Consider the following 23,638-nt stretch of genomic DNA (forward strand, 5'->3'; position numbering starts at 1 on the left):
TGTTGGTTTTAGCTCAACTCTATTATTTTTTTTATATGCTCGCACACGTACGCATCCTGGTGCCAATAGGACTATTTGTTGTTGTCATCATAACATAGGCTATGTGCCCTTTGTTTTTTCTCTAGTCATATCTTGAAGATGCAAGCGAAATAGTTTAATCCCCTGCACCACGGGCCTGACGATAAAAATTTAGGGAAGCTAATCTGACTTGTTCCTTTGCGCGTTTTGGACCTTTTGCACACCTCTCGTTTTCGGTCCTCCATTTCGCGCATATCTTGTGACCACTGACCACAGGTTACCATTTTCTATCAACACCGCTTCTACCCTATCAAGTAGGATTGCTTGTTTGCATGCTTGGTGACCTTGACCGCATGAATCTCGATCCTCCATTACTCGTTAAAACCAAATGCATATTTCATTTCAAGAGAACACACAGAGTAGCATCTCACCAAAAACTCCGGTGATGTAGAATCTTCACCGTATTCGAACTCGTAGTACTTTAAATTTTTATTTTCATTGGCCTAAACAAATGCATCCGGGTTGGAGAAAAACACTGGACAGGACCGGAAGCTAGCTATGAGGCTACGTTGATCTCCTGGTCATAAAACTAAACTAGTCCGTATTTAGCTAGGTACTTTCGTAGTTATAGCTTGCCACAGTTTTTTAGCCACATGTTTCGTAAATCATAGACATCTTTGTTAAAAAAAAGTTATCAAAAATGTGGTTTAAATTTTTTTGGTTTTCGGTAGCAACGAATTGTCTAAATTTTGTTACGGTAATATGTAAGCAATACACGTGGGTACGTGTTAGTGCCTTTCAAAATCATATCATAGTCGTAGACTATTGGAGATGTTATCTATTGTATGCTATTTCATAGTATAGGCTGATAATTTTAGAGCTGATAGGCTATCTTTATTATTGGAAGCGCTCCTATAGCTAGCTACCGTGGTTATTGTTGGAGACGACTGAGAATGCAGAGGAAAAATGGAAAATCGGAGTACACGGGGAAGAGTCGCGGGAAGTCAAATGCGCTTCTTCCTTCAGTGTACTCTTCTTCTTCTCCCGTTTACCTCTCCCCCACTCTCTCGTGGCCCTGTTTCCTGGCGGCGACGGCTGGGCGTGAGGCGCCGCCCTTCGCCAGGTCTTCGTCGGGCGGTCGCCGGCGACGAGCACCCACCAGGTACGCCCTCCCCTCCCCTTCTTTTCCCTCCTCGCTGTGCGAAACCGAGCACCCCGAACCCTATTGTAAGCTAGTTGTGCTCGGATCTCCTCTCCACGCCTTCCCCTCCCTTCCTCTCACGCGCTCTCTCGGCCTTCCTTTCCTAGCGGCCACGACACCTTGGCCAGCTCTTCGTCGGGCGCTTCGCCGCCGACGAGCATCCGACAGGTATGCCCGTCCATTCCCTTCCCTTCCTGCTGCGCAAAATCGAACCCCAAAAGCCTGACGTATACTGATTGTATTCGGATCTGACCATGTATTTTACATACTAACTTCATTTTTTTTAAAAAATATCGGGTGTACATGTGTACACCCATGTCCTATGCTGGGTCCGCCCCTGCTCGTGATGCAATGCCGCGGGCAATTCTTTTTCTGATAGATGGTAGACATGAGGAAAAAACAACTTGAGGCAAAGGAGAAAGGGGATAAATAGTTTTCGATTGCTGTAGTTTTGCGCCCAACTGCATTCAAACAGCTCCCTGGTTCTGTACGGCCCTGCATTTTCAGTGTTTATGGAGTTTTATTAGGTTTCTAGTGCTTCATTCTTTTACTTCTTTTGCTGTGGTCAAGGTCCTAGTTGGTTCTTCTTCACTAGGCGCTCAGGGGAAACTATCATGCCTCGCGAGCCTGATGTGCAATTTAGTCAAATACACGTGATCACTCCATTGCATCCATTTTCGGTGGCGTGCTCTGTTTCTGTACCTTTTCCACCAAACTTGTGAATGCTTTCAAATTCTCGAATGTCAAGGACCTTCTAGCGCACAGCCGTTTCCAGCGAGGTGTTCTTAATGTGTACGATACTGTTGTGTGTCCCACAAATTCTACTTTTGGAAGGTACTCGATTGTTGACCACGTCTACATGCCGTCACATGGACATAGGTAATAAGGCGCAACCTAGAATAAACCCCTTATATTTGATGAATTCTACCTTCTGCAAGTATCCGAATGTAGCGATGTATCATGAACACCCCCAGATAACCTAGTGTAGGTATAAAATAAAAGGATCCTGTGTAAATTCTACTTTTTAAATTTTTTGAAACTTGGTAGAGTACATATACCTGATGAGGTATTCCGCTGTTTGTTCCTACTATTTACTTCTACTGGTTTCCATTTTTTTTTTGGAAGACCAGAATTCGTAGAATACACGGGACCTACTCATTTGCTGTAAGGTTATCTACTCATGTGCTAACCAACTTTTAAATACTTTCTAAAAGTAAATTTGTCGAATTCGCAAAGTCTCGGCCTTTTTACCTATATGTTCCGTGGGGTTTTCTATCTGTACTCTTTGATATACCTTTCTAACAAACCTCGAGTGCTTTCTAAAAGTTGGTCTTTTATTTAAGTTTGCAGTGGGGTCGTGTGACCCCACAAGACCCAAATCAGATAGTCGCCATCAAGAATGGAATCTGGGAGTGGGTTCTACGCAGGTGAAGGTCTCTCCATCGATCCTAAGTGGCTTATCGACCCGAAGCTTCTCTTTGTTGGGCCACGCATCGGCGAAGGCGGACATGCAAAGGTCTATGAGGGGAAGTAAGGCTCATCTTCTTGAACTATCACCTGCAATTTCATGATCATTTGATCGATTTTCTCCTAATTGAGCATTTATTTGATGCTGGGATTGGCAGGTACAAGAACCAAAATGTTGCCATCAAGATTGTGCACAAAGGGGACACCCCTGAGGAGATGACCAAGAGGGAGGGGAGGTTCTTGAGAGAGGTGTCCATGCTGTCAAGGGTGCAGCACAAGAATCTCGTCAAGGTCTACTTTTGCAGACTCGATCTATTATTTTCTGCGTCAAGGAGATGACCAAGAGGGATTTGTGTATTAAAAACTATGTCCACTTGTTTTACAGTTCATCGGGGCCTGCCTAGAACCTGTCATGGTGGTGGTGACTGAGCTTCTAGTGGGGGGCTCGTTGCGGAAGTACTTGGTCAATCTCAGGCCTAGGAGCCTTGAGCCTCATGTAGCAGTGGGGTTTGCATTGGACATTGCCCGAGCTATGGAATGCTTGCATGCACATGGGATCATTCATCGTGATCTTAAGCCTGGTAACACTCGTCATTTTGTGATCTGATCATCTTGTGCTCTATATTATTCACTGCTTACTTTTGATAGATTTCTGCAAACTGTGGATAATACCTTTTGTTTTCTCCATGTTTACTGTGCATGTGTTTTTAATTCTTTTGGAAAAAATATTTAACCAGCAATATCTACTTCTTGTTTTTTAACAGTTGATTAGTTAATTTTATAGTTTAACATTAATCTTTTAATGGCATTTGTGTGGGTCTAGCTCAGGATGGAAATGTGCCATATAGTTGTGGGATGAGAAGTTTATGCTCCTTGCACTATCACATGCTATGATGTCTGACATTATTTGGCTTCGCTTAAATGTAAACAATCTTGTAATTTCGCACTGGTACTGAATAAGTGATGCATAATTTCATTGGCATGGTCATATCGGTCGCAGAGCTAATTTTATATCTAACATCATTCTTTTTACAATTTTATATGTTTTTTTAAAATTTTATGGCAAATTTTGTCATTACATGTTATTGAGATTGTAGAAAGTATCATCATTTTTCTTTTTTAAAAAAACTGCTTTTTTCAGTTCTGGTGATTGTAAAAGCAGTGCCGCCTCTAGTTTTGTGTCATATTCTGATGTGTTGATTCACATCAAGTTTTTTCCCCATTATGTACATCTTGTTTTATACATTGTTATTACGTTACATTTTTATTTCTGCTACCACTGCTCTCTTCTAAGATGAGGTCCAGATGGCAAGTGCCAATTGTTTACATTGTATGCTTCACTCATTTTATCATGGTTATCTCAGGATCTATTGTCCCGTGCTTGCTATTCTTTATTATAGTGTGGTATAGTTCTATGGTGGGTATTAATAATTCATCAAGATTATCATGGTGCTGATATCAGAAAGCTTACTAAGTATCCAACGTAATGTTTTAACAAAACAAAATGATATATACATAGCAGTTCAAGGTTTTCCTTGGTGAGCCTCATGTTGCAGAAACCAGTTTGAATCCTTTAAGTTTGAAGTGTTTGGATGAATTCTTATGTGGATGTACTCAAGTTTGAGTTTGTATGATCGTTATAGAGAACCTAATGAAAGATTAGGCAGCTTCAGTTCTGACAGTCATGTTTCAATGGTGGATTCTTCTTTATAGATTCCAACAGGCTAGCAGCACATGATCATGTTCAGTTCGATACTTTGCTGTATAACAAAGCACTATGCTGGCCACAAATATAGATAATGCTTGTACATCCATCAGATAGTTGATGACTGGTCACGGATATAGTTCTACAGGTAACCTCTAGTGCAAAGTTAGTGTGCCCTCCGTTCTTAAGTATATGACGTTTAGGACAAGCTAATTAGTGCATTTTAGCTACTTAGCTTATTCGAAATGCCATATATTTTAAAACGAAAGAAGATAAATGTGTTGAGCTATTTGCAATTAAAATGCAGAGGATATTTTATTGAAGAAGATTATAGAAGTGCATTAGAGAGAGGTGAAGAAGAATTAGTATTTTATTCACTAGAAAGCGATTGATTAGTTTTGGATCTAGTCAGATAATGTCAACTTGAAGCTGCAGTTTGTGTCGTGATTCTACTGTGTAATTTGTCGAGTAATAAAACATTAAGTATGAGATGTAGCTAGTGCGTGACTTTCCCAGCCTACTCTCACTTCCTGTCCCAGATGCATCAAGAAATATAAATTAGACCTGAATGATTGGTCGTGACATAAGCCTAGTTTGAAGATGTTGACTTCATTGACTATGTAGTCCTGTTCGTGAATAGAAAATTACTTGTATCTGTGTTTCAGATCAGATATGTTCGATGTAACAATGCATATCTTTAATTATTTGAATTATTGAAGCATAGCATCTTGTGGACAGTTATCAGGAATTTCCTTGGTCTATGTTCATCTTTTCTCTCAAGTCATTCTTTAAGGATCTGCCTGACACATGTTTATTCAGACAAAGTTGATCTTGCATCCGTTGTTTTTGCTTCCCTTATTTGCAGAGAATTTGTTGCTGACTGCAGACCAGAGAACAGTCAAACTTGTTGATCTTGGTTTGGCTAGAGAAGAGACGTTAACAGAGATGATGACTGCTGAGACAGGAACATACCGTTGGATGGCCCCTGAGGTTTCTATTATTGCGTCATATTTGTCAGTTTTCCCGATCCTTTGTTTTCTGTATTATTATTGATGTATCCTGGAATGTCTCAACAGTTGTACAGCACAGTTACGTTGAGGCATGGAGAAAAGAAGCATTACAACCACAAAGTAGATGTTTACAGCTTTGCAATTGTGCTGTGGGAACTCCTTCACAATAAGCTGCCCTTCGAGGGCATGTCTAACCTGCAAGCTGCGTACGCTGCTGCTTTCAAGGTAACATCTGATACTTTAATCACGAGACATTATCCAAAATAATTGCTGGACGCATTCCTGGATTGTGTTTGCTCGTGTATGTTTATGTGCGTGTATTCTCGTATGGTGTTTCCAATAAGTTTTATCACATGAATATCTGTTTTCGTACTTACACCGCTGCATGCATTTTGTATTTAACCAGATGAAAGCCTTATTTTCTGCAGAATATCAGACCAAGTGCAGATAACTTGCCTGAGGAGTTGTCAGAAATACTAACATCCTGCTGGAAGGAAGACCCGAACGACAGACCGAACTTCACGCAGATAGTGCAAATGCTCCTACATTACCTATCCACTCTTTCACCACAAGAAAACTTAGCCCCTCGCCGCACATTCAGTTCGGAGAACACAATCCTGCCTCCGGAATCTCCTGGGACAAGCTCACTAATGGCTTCTCGGGGTGACCTCGGCGACACACCAAAGGGCAAGAAGGAAGACAAGCCAAGGGGCTTCTTTTTCTGCTTCAGCGAGTGCTATTAGCACAACAACCCCAACAGAGCTCGAGAAGCTGCAAATACTGAAAGAAAAGCATCATCCCCTGATGCGCTGCAACTCGGTCACAGCCGGTCGATCGAGTCTCGGCGCACCCATAGTCCATACCCCCCAAGAACAGCGGAAGTTGTAGTCGAACTGTTGTTTCAGCTAATCATCAGGTCTCCTGCATCGCTGACGTGTTGACATATCAGCAGGGTAAACCGAGTAACCTTTTGACTCCAGATAGTAATGATGGAAATAGCTTATCCCCTGTATTTTCCGTGAACCATGGTACCATGGAGTTACTGCCGCGCGCCTAGATTGGCCGTCTCGCGCGCCATCGTATAGAAATAAACCAATAATTCGCATTGCATTCATCAGTTCTCTGCTGCGCAAGCCTGCAATCTGTACTGGGAGCTCTGTGTTCTGTGTACCCCTTTCGTGTTCTTGCCCTGTCTGTGCTGTTCTGTTGAGAGTTTGATGCCAGTATAGATCCTATGGTCCGATCCTTTGTGTGTACCAGACCTTCTGTTTGGGGGGATCGGACAGTAGGATCCTTTTGTTTGCAACGTGGTCTGTGATCTTCTCAATATAACAGTGCCAGGGTCTCTCAGCGGTTTCTTTTCTCTCTTTTATGTTTTTACTTAGTTCAGGTTGAACTTGGATCTGTGGACACATTGAACGGCATTTTTATGTGCAAAAGGTCGGCAATATGGAACACGAGGTGTGTACCTCAAATCTGTAGATTGTTTTGGGAGCCCGTTCCGTCCGGCGAGGCGAGGCGGCGCGGGCCGGGGGGACAGCGGCGGACAGGAGGCACAGGATGGACGGGGACACGGGCGTGAAGGCGGTCACGTCTGTCTGCCTCTGCCCGTGCGCCGCGGCCGTCGGCTGCTTTGATTTAAAGCGGCGTGATAGCAGAGCGTGGTGGTTCACGGTTCACCGCTAATCTAGAGAGAGCAGCCACGGGGCGACGCCGCGTCGGTGAGAAGCCAAAGAACTGATCAGAGGCGGGCGGCCAGCGAGGCCCGCCCCGCGGGCGGGGGCAAGCTGGGGCCGTCGGGCCGCGCGCAGAGGATCCCGGCAGCTACGCGTGGCGCCGTGCCTGTGGCGCGGCTCGGCTGCTGCCTGCTGGCCTCGCTTCGCGTACCGATCCCGACCGACATGTGCTCACGGGATCCGGTGCGTGGAGCGGCGGCCCGTACGGCGGATCCGACCTGCACCTTCTGCGCGGGGCCCGGGCCGCGAGGGTTGCTGAGCGCCCGAGCCTGCTGCGCGCGCGGGGCGGGGCGGGGCGGGGCCCCTTCTTTCCGCTTCCGGCTCGCGGCTCCACTGGCGTGCGTCCGTGCACGCGGGCACGCGGCACGGGAGCCGGGAGGGACACGTCCAGTCGTGGGCGAACAGTGCGGCCAGCTTTTTTCTGTTTGGTTTGCTGCCCCGTTCCTTTTTTTAAGCTAGCACACGTACTCGTATAGCGGTATAGGAGTACGGAGAGGAACTAGGAGCAGGAGAATGCAGGTCCCCATGTTTAGTGTATATATTCTAGCAGCCTTACCGTTTATATGGGTAATGTTAATTTTACTTCGGATCTATACGATACCATTAACTTTCTGCTCTTTCGCTTCCTGTACGGATAGTGTCGTGACTACGTGAGGTATTAATTGTACAGGTTCAACGTCAATTAATTTATCCAGATTCCGTGTGCACTAAAAACTTTCATTTCAGCCGGGCCGGTTGGAGCCCATGAATAAATGAAATCAGGTGGGGATTCTCACCTCTTCGGTTAACCCTAAAAAAAGGCTAACGGTTAGAGTATATTTAAGAGCGTTTATAACATCTTCATCTGGCTTGATCCGTTTGTGCTAAAGAAGTGGAGACAAACCTCAAACCCCTTCATTTTCCTTCTCGTACCCTCGGTCGTCATCGGATCAACAAGTGCGAACACACTTGCAGCCTGTAGGCATGTGGCAGCAGCTGCTAGCAGGTAGGACAACAAGATGCGTCCAAAACGAACTACTAGGGTGCATGTACGCATGCAGATTGGGATCGACGACGACCGTATGATTGATCTGCGCGCTCGTTCACCCAACGTGTAGTTCACCATCCTTCATTGCGGCTGCACCGTCTATCTAGATGCTCGGCTCCACCGGGTCAACCCTAGCTAGCCAGCAGGCATGCATGATGCATGGCTGTTGTGCAAGTGCACCAGCTGCATGCATGCGCGCGCATGCACGACAGGGCAGCACGCGACGCAGTACGCGTGTACACCCGGTCACGGCACCGGGGAGAACAGAACCCGGCCGCGTAGATGCTACAGCTAGTGTACAGGTGCAGCAAGCAAAGCTAGCTACACGGTGTGCATGGGAGCGAAGAGCCTGGATCCCCTCTGATCCTGATCTCCAGCTCGCGCGCGAGAGCTTTTGTCCCTGGCTCCCTGCTCATAAACGGGGGCTGCTTGTTTGGCGCCTTCCCCTTGTTGTGACATGCCTGCAAGGCTGCAACCTGCGAGCGTATGCTCCGTGCATGCATTCACGCCCACCGGAGGCTGGCCATGGCCGGCCGCATTCTTCTCCGATCCCTCTTGAGTCTTGACCCTCTTTTCCTCATCCGCTCCCTGCGTCGCCACCGTGCACCGGGAACCGAGACGGGGGACAAGGAGATCAAGGCTCTGTCCCATGCACGATCCAAAAGCTGGAAAGGCTTCGGGACTGATTTTTAGTTCCCGGATCCCATTAAATATTTGAATACCAATTACAAGATTAAATATAAATTAATTACAAAATTAATTGCATAAATGGAGACTAATTCACTGGACGAATCTATTAAATCTAATGAATCTAATGAATCCATCACTAGTATATGTTTACTGTAGCACAACATTGTGAAATCATGGACTAATTAAGCTTGATGGATTCGTCTAGCGAATTAGTCTCTATTTATGCAATCGGTTTTGTAATTAAACTATATTTTATACTTCTAATTGTTGCCCAAACATACAATGTGAAGAGTAAAGTTTAGTCCGGAGATCCAAACGGCTCGCCTACAGTACTCCCCTTAAAACCCGTCCATATCTGTGCACACCGGTCTCCAGTTAATAAATTGTTGCAAGTAATATATACACGGAGAAACAAAATTAGGCAGAAATTAACTAGCTAGGGATCCAGTGACCCAGCTAGGAGTAGTTGATTTGGCACTGCTTGAACACCCAACACCCACCCTTCTTTTTTTCGAAAAAAAACACACACACCACCCTTCTTCCTCCTCGACTTCGAGGAATCGACGGTGTACTGTAGTCGAGCCCGCTGCCATCATGCCATCTCGTTTGCTCACTGATCGCCCACCCACTGCTACCATGTCGCCCTCCACACTTTAAGTTTCCCGCGGAAATTATCATGGCAGGAAATTGGAAATGCGACCAATTCAAATGCCCAGACCGATCATCTTTTTACCGGAAAAAAAACAAAGAAGAAAGAAACGTCCTCATTCATTGGCATAATGCCAGGAATTCCCGTTACCCCTAAATCCTACGGGAAGCGGTGCGACGCGCGCGCACCTGGCGCACGCAAGCGTACGCGTGCGATTCGTACGTGTGGCCGGCGGCTACTTGCTACTCTCGCCTGTTCAGTTTGGAAGGTGGTGGTGGGGAAGTAAATGTGGCGGGTAGTGGGAGCGCGAGCTGCTACTGATGAGGCGATTAATCCCGTAAACAGCCTGCCATGCGGCCATTGGCCGCGCCGTCCGGCGGCGGCTGCCCGGCTACCACGCACCGCAGCTCCGATCCATGCAATGGAGCCCGGCTGCTAGCTACTAGGAGTATTCATCGTTTCATAGCCCGCCGGCCGATTGATTACAGTAACAGAAGACCCTTCCTTCCACTAACTACCCGCACTTTTATTGCGGGGTCGAGGCGGCCAGGGGCTGGCGTGCCTCGTTCCGGAAAGATGGTCGAGCATGCTCATCATCGAGCCGCGTTGAACTTTGCGTCAGGCAAGCTGCGGCCCTGTACTATGTGCTTCGATCCGTGCTGCGGTTTAAATACTCCGAGTTTATTTGCCAAACAAAAGGCCAAATTTGGCCTTTCGGTAAAATATTTTATCCTTTTCGGGGAAAAATTTCCGGTAAACACCTGAACTCACTATGAGTGCCTGAGATATTCCTAGAATTTGAGTTAAAGACATGAACCCATCTTCGGTTAGTATGTCATTTTCAAATGTTTGGCCATCAACACGTAGTACAACTATTTGAAAACTTAGGTTTCTTGTCGTCGAATGGGTTGTTTCGTATGGATTTGAGTTTTTGGCCTGCACATGCATATGCACTTTTGACTGATTAGTTTCTTTAAGTAGGGGTAAAGCCAGCCGAGCTTGGCACCGGGGCCGGCTCCACTGAGACGATGGGATCAAATATTGATATATAAGAATGTTATACACAGAAATTGGCAGATTTCATCAGGCGTCGATAGCCCCGATTAGTACATGCAGCTTCGCCCCCTGCCTTTAAGTGGTTGTCATTGGGTTCATTATGTGTATGTGATGTCTTCATCAATCTTAACATGTACTAGCGCAGTCTATTGAGAAATTTATAGAATTAAGGTATGCATGTTTTTATTTATGTGGATGACTGTGCATGCATGTATTCGAGGAATCGAGGATCTACAATTGTATAGTGTGTTAAATAGTATTATATGACTACTTTATTATATCCCAACTACGGAGTATAATTATACATCTCACCTAAAATCTTGTTACCGAGTCTAAATATTATAGTAGCATGGGTTAAGGGGAAATAATGTAAAATTATGTGCGTGGCATGCCATTAGAAAATTGGTTGATTTGTTCATATTAGGTCCTAAGTAGTATTATTTGTGAGTATGCTTGGAACGTATGTGTACATTATTAGGGCCTGAACGAGCCAGTGACATGCACACAAATGTTAATGGCCAATAAGTGTCATTTTGGGTATTTTAAATTTTGATTAGAAATTACTTGTAATGTGTTAAGTTTGGACATTTTAAAATGATCTAAGTAAATTTGTGTTCAAATGTAATCTACCGGAAGTGTACTTTCTTTCCTTTACCATTTTTGTACCCACTCTGTTTATTTCATTAGAACAAGACTTTGACCTAAATAACTTTTTTAAGTTCAAAGTGGAAGTCATGCAGTACTACACAAAATGAACTAGTACTTGTCATGAAATTCTCGCCTTTCAAACCAAGCCCCTACACTGATCTTGTGTTTAGCTATGCCCACTGTTTTGCAGAACAAGGTTGAATAACCACCACTCGGCATTAAACACGCGCCGTACTTTTTGCATTTTGGCTCTTTTTTTTGAAAAAATTCATATTTGGATCATTGAAGAACGTATTCCCGAATTTGAACCATAAGGGTCGGCGTCATGACTAACGGCGCCGAGGTAACACGTCTCAGCGCCGTGAGCCATGGCGCCAAGGTCCCAGCCTCCAAGCTAACATGGCCGCTGACTTGGCGCTGACATTGCTGAGGGCTCGGTGCCATGATCCATAGCGCCGAGCTCAACGTCATAGATCTTGGCGACGAGCCTATATCCTATACGCTGCGGCCTGTCTCTCTCCCCGCGCCCTCTTCCTCTCTCTCTCGTGAGTTCTTCCTCTACCCACTCGCCGGCCGCCCCTCAATCGTAGCTCGCCGGCTGCGTGGCCTCCGCCCTCTGTCAGGGATAGATCCCCTGGGTACCGCAAGGAAGCTACCCGTGAGAAAAAGAAGCCTGATTCCTACTTGGATTCCACTGTAATCCTATTACGACTCATACCTTGTAATCCTACTAGGAACCCCGTTCCCTAGGATATATAAAGAGGGCAGGGATACCTAAATTGTCAGAGAACCAGAAGAGAACTAGCGGAGAACCAACAGAGAGCAGCCAACAGGCAACTCAACACCCAAGCGCATGGCGCAATATACAACATCCCAAAATAAAACGTAGGGTATTACGCTACTCTAGAGGCCCGAAACTGTCTAAGTCTAAATTTATATCTTGTATCCTTACGTTCACCTTCAATTTCCAGATCCGACGATTCCTCACCAAATAATCACCTACCTTAGGTATCTCTAGATAGCCCGACGGTAAAAACACCAACACCCTCCCCTTGCGCGTCCTCCTCCTCATCGGCCGCCCCTTCGCCATAGCTCGCCAGTCGCGCGCCCTCCTCCGGGTGCCCCCGTGCGGGGTTTTCTGGGCCAGCCCACGCGCGGCTTCCGCCGCCCGCCCATTCCGCATACAGACTACACCTTTTCATGAGAAGGTGATTGAAAATGACCAGCCGCATACAGACTACAACTTCCGCTCGTACCTATCATGGTACCTAGCTGAGACAAGGACCAAATTGAAGGGCCAATAGATAGGAGCGGACTACATCGACATTTAGTCTTCAGACGACGAAGATACGCCTTACGACCTTGCAACCCGGGAAGGTACAGTGGTCGAGGCCGCATCCATCCACATGTTCTGAGAATTGGCGGGTAGGGAAGAGAGAGAAATCGAAACGAACTTGGAACCAATGGAAGAAGGCTCGGGCAATAGGAGTGTGGGGTGGGATTTTGCAAGCAGGCTCGACGTCATAGACCATGGCGCCGAGCTGGGCACCAAGATCTGGGGCGCTTAGCTCATTGGCGCTGGGCACTGAGATATGTGGCGCTGTGGTCTGTGGCGCCGAGATCCCTGCCACGTCGGCGCCACGTTTAACGGGAGGCTGGGACCTTGGCGCCACAGTTCATAGCTCCGAGACGTGTTATCTCAGCGATGTGAGTCACGGCGCCGAACCCAGTATCTAAATTCGGAAATACGTTCTTTAGATGTACAAATGTGAATCTTTTTAGAAAAAAGCCAAAATGTAAAAAAGCCGGCCCGTCCCAGGCCCCATGGCACCGTCTCAGTGCATGAGCACTCGAGCAGCCAGTGCCTCTCGCGCTTCCCCTCTATAAGTAGAGCACGCACTCCACCCTGATCCCAACAAATCCTCCATCGGCCGGCAGCTACAACTCCACAAACCCACATTGATCGACCAGTTCGCCTGCGCAGCGCTCCGCGTCCAGCCATGGAGGACGCGGCCAACGTGCACCTCTACGCCCACGCTCACCACCTCCATCGGAGCAAGCGCCCGCCGGCCGCGATCATGGACGAGGACGCCGACGGCGACGCGCTGCCCAAGGGGGCGCGGTACCGCGGCGTGCGGCGCCGGCCGTGGGGCCGGTTCGCGGCGGAGATCCGGGACCCCATGTCCAAGGAGCGGCGGTGGCTCGGCACCTTCGACACCGCCGAGCAGGCCGCCTGCGCCTACGACGTCGCCGCTCGCGCCATGCGCGGCAACAAGGCGCGCACCAACTTCCCCGGGCACGTCGCCGCCGCGAGCTACTGGCCGTGGGGCGCGCCGCCGCCGGCCGCGCACACGCGCAACCCCTTCCTCCTGCACAACCTCATCATGAGCTCCTCCCCGCACCACGGCCTCCGCCTGCTCCACCACGCGGGCCACGGCCACGTCGTCAGCCCCGCACCCTCCAGACCGCCGGCGCCGGACGCCGCGGCCGTGCCGGCGCCGTCCCCTGTCTCCCCGCCTCCCGGAGCACCGGACGACGAGGACGTGGACGACTGGGGCGACCTCATGCGGGGCGAGCCCGCGGACGCGGGGCTGCTGCAGGACGCGCTGCACGGCTTCTACCCTGCGGGCGCGCGACCGCGCGGCGGCGCCAGCCGCAACCTGGCCGCTGGCGCCGGCGGCAGGGCGGCCGTGCCGATAAAGCAGGAGAGGCACGGGGAGTTCATCGACGTCTACGACGAGGAGGGCGAGTACCCGATGATGCCGCAGGGCCTGCTCGGGGACGTGATCCAGTACCCGGCGTTCGTGGAGGTCGTGGCGGCGCCGTCCGCCCCGACGCGCCGCGGCCGCAGGGGCTGATGGCGCCGGCGCGACCGCGCGATGCATCCAGGCATGGGTGCACGGATCGCGTGGCTGTGGCCTAGTAGGGGGCATGAAATGGAGGGTTTGGTGCTTTTGGGGACGATTGCTTGCTTGATTCCATGGCGGCGGCTACCTAACCAATCATCCATCATACTCATCTTGGGGTTTTGCCTAGCGATCTTCTCTAGTAAGTAGATCGATGTGCCGTGTGCGTGCGTGCTGCGTGGTGTCCTGGACTAGACCCTGGTTGTGTGATCTGTAGTTGTTCACCTGGGAGGATTTGTATTGGTGATTGCATGGAATCAAACCTGGCTAGTTTCCGATAGATTTCAACATCGCTCTGTCATGCATGCTCTCGGTTTTCTTCATTGGTTAATTTGGGCCGATTTTCCGGCTCTCCGTGCATGCAACAGCTCGGCCACAGAATGAATTTCATGTAAATTTGAGCAATTAGACGATCGAAATGGTTTTCATGCAACAGCTCCGTGCATGGTTTTTGCTAGCGCGCTGCTGCCATGATTCGAAGGCCTTGGGCGTTGGTTTGCTTGGACGGCTGAGCGGAGCATGATCGACCCGACGGGCATGAGTCTTATTTGGGGATGAAAATTGCAAATCACATGATGTTCAGGAATTGGGACTAAACTAGCATAGAATCTGCTAGCTCCGTGTTTGGTTGCTTGCATGCGAACGTCTTGCTCAGGCCCGTCCCGGGGGAGTGCGGTGCGACCGCACAGGCCCCAGTTCCTAGGGCCCTAACTTTGGGTCTTGTTTAGATCCCTTCCAACTTCCAATTTTTTACACTCTCTCTCCATCACATCAATTTTGGAACACATGATGCATGGAGCAGTAAATGTATGTAAAAAAAATAACTAATTGCACAGTTTAATTGTACATCACGAGATGAATCTTTTAAGACTAGTTAGTCCATGATTAGATAAAATTTGTCAAATACAAACGAAAACGCTACAGTAGCAAAAAGTTCCAAAAGTTATAAAGATTTGCGATCTAAACGGGGCCTTGGAGCACTTCAGCCTATTGTATCGCTATCTTGATCAAAATTTACTGGTACCGTAAGAAGATAAGGAGAGAATCCAAGAGGATACAGATGCCATCAATATTTCGTTCTCCTTACATTTTCACGGTGCTTCATCTCACGACAGGCATCTTACTAGAGCTGCCTTCGAGCTGCACGTTAATCACTCAATGCCAGCACCAGAACGGCAGCATGTGCATGGTTGGTGTCTGCTTGAGCGCCGGCGGACGGCACACGCGGTTGACGCACTGCCGTTGCACGCCGGACCCAAGGTACATCACTACAGCCGTACATGTAGTTTAGTTTTAATCCTTTTGACCTTTTCTTCAATTTGCCTTCCAAATCCTTCAAAATTCATTGAATTAGACAACTTAGGGATCTGTTTCTTTTAACTTTGTTCTTTTCATCTTCTTGTGATAATCTCGAGGCTATCCTTCAAAGAGATCGAAGATTTGAAGGACATGATATTTTTTTGAGAGATTTCATTCCAAAAGAAAATATGGTTAAAATTCTAAATTTTTAAAGCGATATGATTGTTTTCCCAATGCAACTATTACACAGAGTTTTGTTTCGCAATTCTTATAACTGTTGCACAGGGAAAACAAAGCTTTTCTAATTGAAGCTACTGATGTTCTACTACTTGCCTTCTACCATGGCACGGGACCTCATTTTAGAGATCGGCATAGGGCCCCAATTTTGCCGGGACAGCCCTGGTGTTGCATGAGACAAAATTAAAAAAACAACCATTACTATGGTACTTAACATGTGCAACTATTTTCTTATAGCTCTTAATTGGTCTTATTACTCCCTAATAGTATTTAAAATATGTTTATACTGTTTATTAATTGGTCTTAATTGGTCTTATTACTCTCTCGTTTAGTCGTTTTCCGGGAGCCAGTCTGTGCATTTTTTGCATTCCGTGAGTCTCTGCATTTTTTGCATTCCGTGAGCCATGCTCTAGCACGGATGCATGAAAAACCAAACAAATCACGCAAGTCTTTTTTTTAATTAAATCATCCCGCGAGTCTGGCTACGGCGGAAGCAGGCAACCAATCACACCCTAAAACGCAAGCACACAAGTCTAGTAGGAAATTAAACTTTATATCACCTAAACTCAATTTTAGATAGCACTAGCTAGGATAATACTTAGGATGAATCATCTGATGAGAAGCAGCAAAGCATTTGTCGCTAACCAAAACTAGCAAACGAGGCATAAATCCCTGCTATGCGATCGCAGAAAAAAAAATCCCTGCTATGCAAAAGTGGGAGCTGGTGCTGGACGGACACGGGAACCGGCCGACGACGGACTTTTGGCGTTGGGAATTTTGGCAGTAGTAACAAGCCTTTTGCAACATGTCAAAACTCCAACCGGAAAGGCGGAGAGCCGGAGACCCCGACGTGTCCGACGCTGTCGGCTACTCGGCTCGAGCCAACAACTCCCGACTTCCGCGTCCATCTCATTCCCTTCCCCTTCCTTCCTCGCGCGTGGCCGCGTGCACGGCTAGGCTGCGGGTGGTCAATTCAATTCCCTGTCCCCCTGCGGGCTGCGGCGCGGACTACGAAGTTGGTGCTCGGCGGAAAAGAGGCCAGCGCCGGATCCGCTGCCGGTGTCCGGCCGGATTTTTAGAAAAATCGAAGGGCATGCATGCTTCGGCTAACAGTGTTTCGGGAACGGAAAGGGCAGATGATGGGACGGGCAGGCGTTCCCGTGTCTCCCTTTCTCGAGTGGACTGTGGTCGCGGCGGCCGGCGGCAGCGCGGCGATGTGAAGGGTGAGGTCAGTTCTGTGGGAGTTAAGGCTTTGTCGACGAAAAGTTTCCGCTGCCCGGCTGCTGCCTCCACGCCTCCACTCCAACCCAACCCAACTTGTGATCAGCGAGGGCGGTTCCAGACAAGACGCTAGGCCCCGGTCGCCGGTGCATGCAGCCAGAGCCAGCCAAGTTCTCTACCCGTCCGTGAGGTAACGAAAGCTTCACAGTCCTGTCGACTCCTCGACGGCCATCAGCCATCACAGATCAAACAGCAGCCGCAGGCCTCAGCGAGGCCCAGGCGGCCAGGTAGGCAGGCGACCCCGCCGTGCCGTGCCGCGCCCGCGCGCACGCACGCGATGCAGCGGCGGCGGCACGGGCAGTGCGCGTCTTTTCCTGTCCCTCGCCGTACGCGGGCGGAGCGGGGCACGCGCTGCTACCTGTGCTCTGGCAATCTGACGTGAGAAAGGCATGCGGCTTCCTTGCACGCCGGGCCCCGCACGTACGCCGCGGCCGCGCCCTCCCGGCCGTCCGCGCGTGGCGGCCGGGCGACAGGAGCTAACGCGCGAGGGAGCCAGGGAGGCAGAAGCGCGAGGCCACCGTACCGCCGGCACCGGAGGCCCGGGCGGGCGCACGTCCGTCCGGCCCCGACGACGTGGGGCACGCCCTCCCGTGCCGGCCGGCGGGGCTTCGGTCCATCTCCATCCGTCCCGGAGCATATCGAGCGCCGACCAAATCTCGGGATGCCAGCAGCACAAGGTCATCTCGAAAATTATGAACCCAATCCAAGGCGATACTGGGGTCAGTGAGGCGCATGCTCCATCAAACAGGAACCACGTCGGTCGTGTACGGAGGATTGGGCGCGGAACCGGCAGCAAATGCGGCCCCATTCAAAGAAGGGTTGCCCTGCCTCGCAGCAGCAGCGGAATTTGATGCCCCGAATCATGGCGGAAGGATTTTTGCCGCTGGCGACGCAAGCAAAGCAGGAGATCTGGCACTGGGAGACCATGCCAGATGCAGGCTCCATTTAACCCCCTGATCTCTACCTATAGCGCTAGCTCCACTCTACATTCGTGAACTATGAATAAGATTTTCTTGCAACTGGCATGATAAGTTTTGTTCGGGTTTATTCTAAGTCAAATCAAGGAAATGTGGTCAATTGTTCCTGTGGCCTTTTACCATGGATGGGGGGAATAAACTACAATCGCCCGTCAATCTGATCACCATTTTGTACCGCGGTAATCTTGTATCAACAAGAAGCAGTAATTTTCTTCGCTCCATTCGCATTCGATAAACTTTAAGTGTTATGAATTTCGTTGTAGACATATAATAGTAGAGTAAAAGTTCCAGGGCTACTCAAGAGCAACTACAGGGAAACCCATTGCGAAGTCTGCAACAAAACTGTCGAGCAAAGTAAAACGCTGCACAAGAACGCCCAAAGTTCCTGCTAACTATCATGTTGTAGCTAGTCCACGGCCACATGGGAGGCGTTGCTCCAGCAATTTGCTCAATTGGCCCTCAGAGCACAGCCTCGCGGTCGCAGAGAAGAGCGGGCAGGACAAAGATTCTATGATCTCTGCATAGAAGCTGCCCCTGCTCGGCTGGCTGGCCTAGCTCCGGGGTCAGAGCACGCAGGACGATCCCAGCACTGCCGCTCTGCCGGCCGCGCCAGAAGATGTCCCCCCGCTCCCTCAGTGCCTCGCCCAGCAGTCTGCCATCCCCTTCCAAAAGCGTCCTCCGCCTTCAATGGACATGCCGGCTCTGCAATCCTGCACGGCACGGCCCATTGGCTACGGTTTCTGCACAGTCACACACGCAGGGCAAAGGCAACCGTGAACCGTGCCCGTGTTGGACCTGGATGGAAGGGGAGGGGAGACCCAGACCAGGAGTAACGCCATGGCTGTTTACGAGCGAGCACGAAGCATTGACTCTCCCCAGCGCCGCGGTGCGGCCGCAGGGGCTGGGAGGCTTAGGGTTTGGAAACCAAGGGGCAATGAACCTGTCCCCGCCGGATAGGATAGGATGGGCCGGCGGGCGTGCCATTCGTGCTTGCATGCAATGCCTGCCGTGCGGCGGCTGCGGTGCGTGCAGGTGCAGTGCAAAGGCAGGCAGAGCCGTGGATGTGGGGATCAAATGGCTGGGCTCATCTGGGGTACTGTACAGCAACGCGCCAGCGTAGACGGATCGGCGCAGGTGTAGCCGGGCAGGCTTGCAGCGACCACGCGTCCGCGCAATTCTGCTGCACGTATGTTTGTCGTTTGAATTAATTACTTTCGATCATTAGTAGTTTTTTTATATTGCATTTGTCGTACTACCCGTGGTATCGTATGCTGGCATCTAAAAAGATTGAGAAATGTGCTATGTATGTCGACTGAGATACTCCTTCCGTACTGAGACATAAAGCATTTTGCTTATCCAAAGTTAAAGTAGTATAAATTTGATCAAATTTATAGAGAAGAATATTCTTATTTAATATTTAAAATATTATTACTCTTTTCTATAAATTTGGTCAAACTTAGAGCAGTTTGACTTAGGACAAACCAAGATACATTACGTTTCAGGATGAACGGAGTATATGCTAAAAATATAAGTAGTAAAAGTTCCATGCATTTGTGCAACATTATGGTACGACGGCAGCTATCATCCTTCAAATATTTGGGTGGTAAATTTCTATGTGAAGCCAAGCGGAAAAACGGATTGTTTGATAGTTAGATTTCGCAAGATAGAACAGCACCCATTTCATGAAGGAAGTTGAGTAAGCTTATTGCAGGCTTGGTAAAAAAAATTAACTCTTGTAGACATCTTTCAAACCTCAAGATATCTTTTTTAAAAAAAAAACAACAATGGGTGAATTTCAAACTATACCACGTGCCACCAGATGGTTGCAATACATGTCGATGGTTGCAATACATGTCGGTCCAGACGGGGCTTCTCTAACGTGCTGATTGGATCCTAATTAAATTATATGTAAGAACACAATTGCCCCTAAGTAGGGAAATTGATGTTCTTACCCCAACTCTGAACACTAATTATATGTAGGTCGGAGGTGACCCAAAGTAAGGGAAATTCACAAAGTTTTGATTCCTAACAGTAATAAAAAAATGATTTCTATTGGTCCTGCTCAAATTGTAGAAAGATGAAAAATAATTTGCAATTATTTTAAAGCTTATAATAATATAATTTACAATGTAATGTTTCAAAAGCTATTATAATAATCTAAGGATATTGTATAAGGTCTCAAGTTTGAATTTTGATGGGTGTGATTAAATAAAATAAATACATTTCAATGGATTCTTGGCTATCACTTCATGTGTCCATGAAATTCATTTTGTGAGCGAGCATAAAAAGCAACCATATGCATCCACACACAGATCTCTTCAAGTTTGCGAAACTCCACAGAAAGTAACGATCCAATCCTATGTTGATTTGGCGCATGAACAAAACATAAAACAAGTGCGACGAGTGATGCTGAAATCCATCGAAAACAAGTTTCGGATCGATGCAATCAGCACAGCACACAAATCCTCCCAAGGGAACAACTACGTACAGACACACCACCACACAGGTAACATATCGTCGATCTACTAGCAGTCTAGCAAGCTAGCTAACAGCCAAGATGATTGACAAGATAAAGCCATGGAATTGAGCAAGCAGTCGTGAAGCCAAAAGAGCGATGTCCCACTCCGATGCTGCATGCAATCCATGCGCGCATCGCACGAGCGCCCTGGCCGAGCCATCAGCCCTGCCGGCGACCGCGGCGCGTGGCGGCGGGCGGCGCGGCCACCACGTCCAGGAACGCCCGGTACTGGATCATGTCCTCGAGTAGACCCTGCGGCATCAGGCCGTCCTCGTCGGCGTCGATGCCCGCGCATGGAGAAGCCACGGCAAGCGCCTCGTGCCGATCCTGCTCCTCGGTCACCGCGTCGGCGCCGCGCAGCTCCATGCGCGGCAGCATGCCCGGGTAGAAGCCGTGCAGCGCGTCCTGCAGCAGACCCGCGTCCGGTGGCCCGCTTCGCAGGACGCGGCCCCAGACGTCCATGTCCCCGGGCGGTGCTGCGGGAGGCGAGGCGACGGCAGGGGACGGCGTCTCTGAAGGCGCGGCCCTGGCACGGGACGCCGAGGCGGGGGGAGGTGGCGCCGGCGCCGGCGCCGGCGTGGGAGGCCGGGCAGGGGAGGGGTGTCCGTGGCCGGCGTGGTGGAGCAGGCGGCAGCCGTGGTGGGAGGAGCTCATGAGGAGGTTGTGCACCAGGATGGGGTCGAGCGGGCCCGCGCCTGCCGCCGCATGCGGCGCGCCCCACGCCCAGTAGGCCGCCGCGGTGGCGTGGACCGGGAAGTTGGTGCGCGCCTTGTTGCCGCGCATGGCGCGCGCGGCGATGTCGTAGGCGCAGGCGGCCTCCTCAGCGGTGTTGAAGGTGCCGAGCCAGCGCCGCTCCTTGGACATGGGGTCCCGGATCTCCGCCGCGAACCGGCCCCACGGCCGGCGCCGCACGCCGCGGTACCGCGCCCCCTTGGGTGACGCGTCTCCGTCCACGTGGTCGACGTCCATGACCCCGGGCGGCGTGGGGCGCTTGCTCCGGTGGTGGTGGTGGCCATGGGTGTGGGCGTAGAGGTGCGCGCCCTCCATGGCTAGCTTGACGCGCGGAGCGCTCTGGACGCGAACCGATCGATTGAGGTGGCGTTGAAGGCGGTGGCGACTGGCGAGCGAGGGTGAGTGGGGATCTGTGTGGAGGGCGTGCGCTACTTATAGAGGCGGGGAAGCGCAAGAGGCAGGGTTACTTGGCTCTACTGATGCCCTGGTTTGGCGGTGGCGGCGCTATGGTCCATTGCCATGGAGCAGTGGCCATTGGCAGTTTGCAGACCTTGCTGTGGAAAAAAAAAAGTTACACTCCATCGCTTAGAGCTTCACAATCCCAACATCCTGCTGTGATGGCGTCGGTAGCTCTTGGCAGTTGGCACTGGTGCACTGCCATATCACTATAGAGGCATTGTTCTGAAGGTGTGGATCAAGAAGCACCGATCAATTGTAGCTCATTAATTCCTTCAGATTTCATTACTGATTGAATATATTTTATATTTAAGACAAAAGAAAACACTCCTAGAACCAAAACATTTGGGTGGGGTGCATATCAACCGGCGTACTCCCTCGATTTTTGAAGGCGTATAGTATTGTAGTTCATTAGGAAAGACTTTAACCAATAATTACACAATAGTAAGATGTTTATGTGATAATAGCCATATTCACAACCAAGAAATTTTCAATACAAATCTAATAGCATCAATTTTGTGTCACAAAAACTACTTACTAATAAAGCACTTGTTAGCAAAGTGTTTTCCTAATGAAACAAAATACGCCTTACATTTTGAAATACATAGTAAATTTTGCTGGTGTTCATGATAGTTGGGCTATCACTCGGTATGTCAATTGAATTTGTATATGATTAGCCTCTTGTATTAGTAACCTGTATTTCAATGAAACAATGACCATCGGCTAGGCGCATTTCGGCCAAAAGCGATTTAGACTTTATCTATGTGTGAAAATCTGACCAAGTGAGTTGGAGAAATTTAAAATATGGTTATGGAACTACTGATTTTATTATTTGGTTAAATGTTTTATTTAAAACATGTCAAAATTCTTCTATTTAACATCGCATTGCTATAACCTTTTTTGAAACTTTGTTGATAATAACAGTGGTTAGAGAAAAAGGACACACATCTTAACTCAATTTACGGTTATATATTGGAGCTATCATGGAGAAGTGTCTGGGTTTGGAGGAATTCCAAATGATTTACTTCACCGTTTGCAAACTTCCTCCGAAAAGGTCAGTTCCTTTTTTGAAAAAAATTTCGTCCACAGCACAGATCTAGGCACATGCAGATAAATGCATTCAGGGACGCATGCAAAAGTCCAACTCCAAGCGTACGAATCCAAGCGCGAATGATGATGATCTTTCCCGAAACAAGGCGTACGCGCCCCTGGCCGCCTCAGCCCCGCAATAAAAGTGCGGGTAGTTAGTGGAAGGAAGGTTCTTCTGTTACGGTAATTATTCGGCCGGGCTACGACGGGATGAGCTGCGGTGGTAGCCGGGCAGCCGCCGCCGGAGGGCGCGGCCAATGCGCGCGCGTGGCAGGCTGTTTATGGAATTAATCGCCTCATCATTAGCAGCTCGCGCTCCCACTACCCCCCCCCCCCCCTTGCCCCACCACCACCTTCCAAACAAAACAAGTAGCCGCAGGCCACGCGTACGAATCGCGCGCATACGCATGCGCCAATGCGAGCAATGGTAACGGTACGGTAAAACTGGAGGCATGCAAATAGCACATCTGAATGGATCCGTTTCGTTCCATCTTTCTCCTTTTTTTTTTTCTGTTTTTCTATACCACAATTGCGTGAAAAGGGCAAAGGATTCATGGATCGATCCATAGTCCTCTTCTCCAGCAACTAACCGTTTGTTTCCCCCTTTGATGAGCTGAAGCTTGGTTTAGGGCTCAGAGGATTCTAGGAACACACGGATGGTGGTGAGCTTTTGCAAATACTCCTAGTTCAAACTAGATTTTGTAATCCTGTATTCCTGTTTGACTAGGAAGAAAAAAGGCGCCATGCACCGACAGGAGACCGGACAATGGCTGGGCAAACACAAAAAGAGAACGCCCTCTGCATGGCTTCGGGCTTTCCAGCCTTTGGATCCCGCGTGGGGATGGGGACAGAGCCTTGATCTCCATGTCCCCCCGGTCCCGCTTGCCGAAGCACGGCGGCGGCGCAGATGGCGAGAGCCGGGAGATGGCGGCCGGC

The 23,638-nt window shown here is 49.2% G+C and overlaps 3 protein-coding genes across 4 annotated transcripts; 2 read left to right on the forward strand and 1 right to left on the reverse strand.

Annotated features, from left to right (window-relative positions):
• The first annotated feature begins 1,026 nt into the window (after positions 1 to 1,026).
• On the forward strand, positions 1,027 to 6,571 carry LOC112890382 (serine/threonine-protein kinase STY13-like). 2 transcript variants are annotated; one of them, XM_025957290.1, is made up of 8 exons: positions 1,106 to 1,180; positions 1,327 to 1,387; positions 2,563 to 2,749; positions 2,845 to 2,977; positions 3,072 to 3,267; positions 5,257 to 5,381; positions 5,468 to 5,626; positions 5,830 to 6,571. In XM_025957290.1, exons 3-8 carry the CDS (start codon positions 2,619 to 2,621, stop codon positions 6,142 to 6,144), a joined length of 1,059 nt encoding a protein of 352 aa, XP_025813075.1. In that variant the 5' UTR covers positions 1,106 to 1,180; positions 1,327 to 1,387; positions 2,563 to 2,618; the 3' UTR covers positions 6,145 to 6,571. The 2 variants fall into 2 exon arrangements, with proteins under 2 accessions (XP_025813071.1, XP_025813075.1); XM_025957286.1 differs by lacking the exon at positions 1,327 to 1,387 and having other exon boundaries at positions 1,027 to 1,180.
• Positions 6,572 to 13,207: 6,636 nt separating this feature from the next.
• Positions 13,208 to 14,065, forward strand: LOC112881286 (ethylene-responsive transcription factor 3-like). Its single transcript, XM_025945964.1, has one exon. It carries the CDS (start codon positions 13,208 to 13,210, stop codon positions 14,063 to 14,065), a length of 858 nt encoding a protein of 285 aa, XP_025801749.1.
• A 6,519-nt stretch (positions 14,066 to 20,584) lies between these two features.
• LOC112897873 (ethylene-responsive transcription factor FZP-like) lies at positions 20,585 to 21,472 on the reverse strand. The gene has a single exon (XM_025966265.1). It carries the CDS (start codon positions 21,470 to 21,472, stop codon positions 20,585 to 20,587), a length of 888 nt encoding a protein of 295 aa, XP_025822050.1.
• Between the last annotated feature and the right edge of the window lie 2,166 nt (positions 21,473 to 23,638).

Source organism: Panicum hallii, chromosome 1 (assembly GCF_002211085.1).
Source record: "Panicum hallii strain FIL2 chromosome 1, PHallii_v3.1, whole genome shotgun sequence".
NCBI lineage: Eukaryota > Viridiplantae > Streptophyta > Magnoliopsida > Poales > Poaceae > Panicum > Panicum hallii.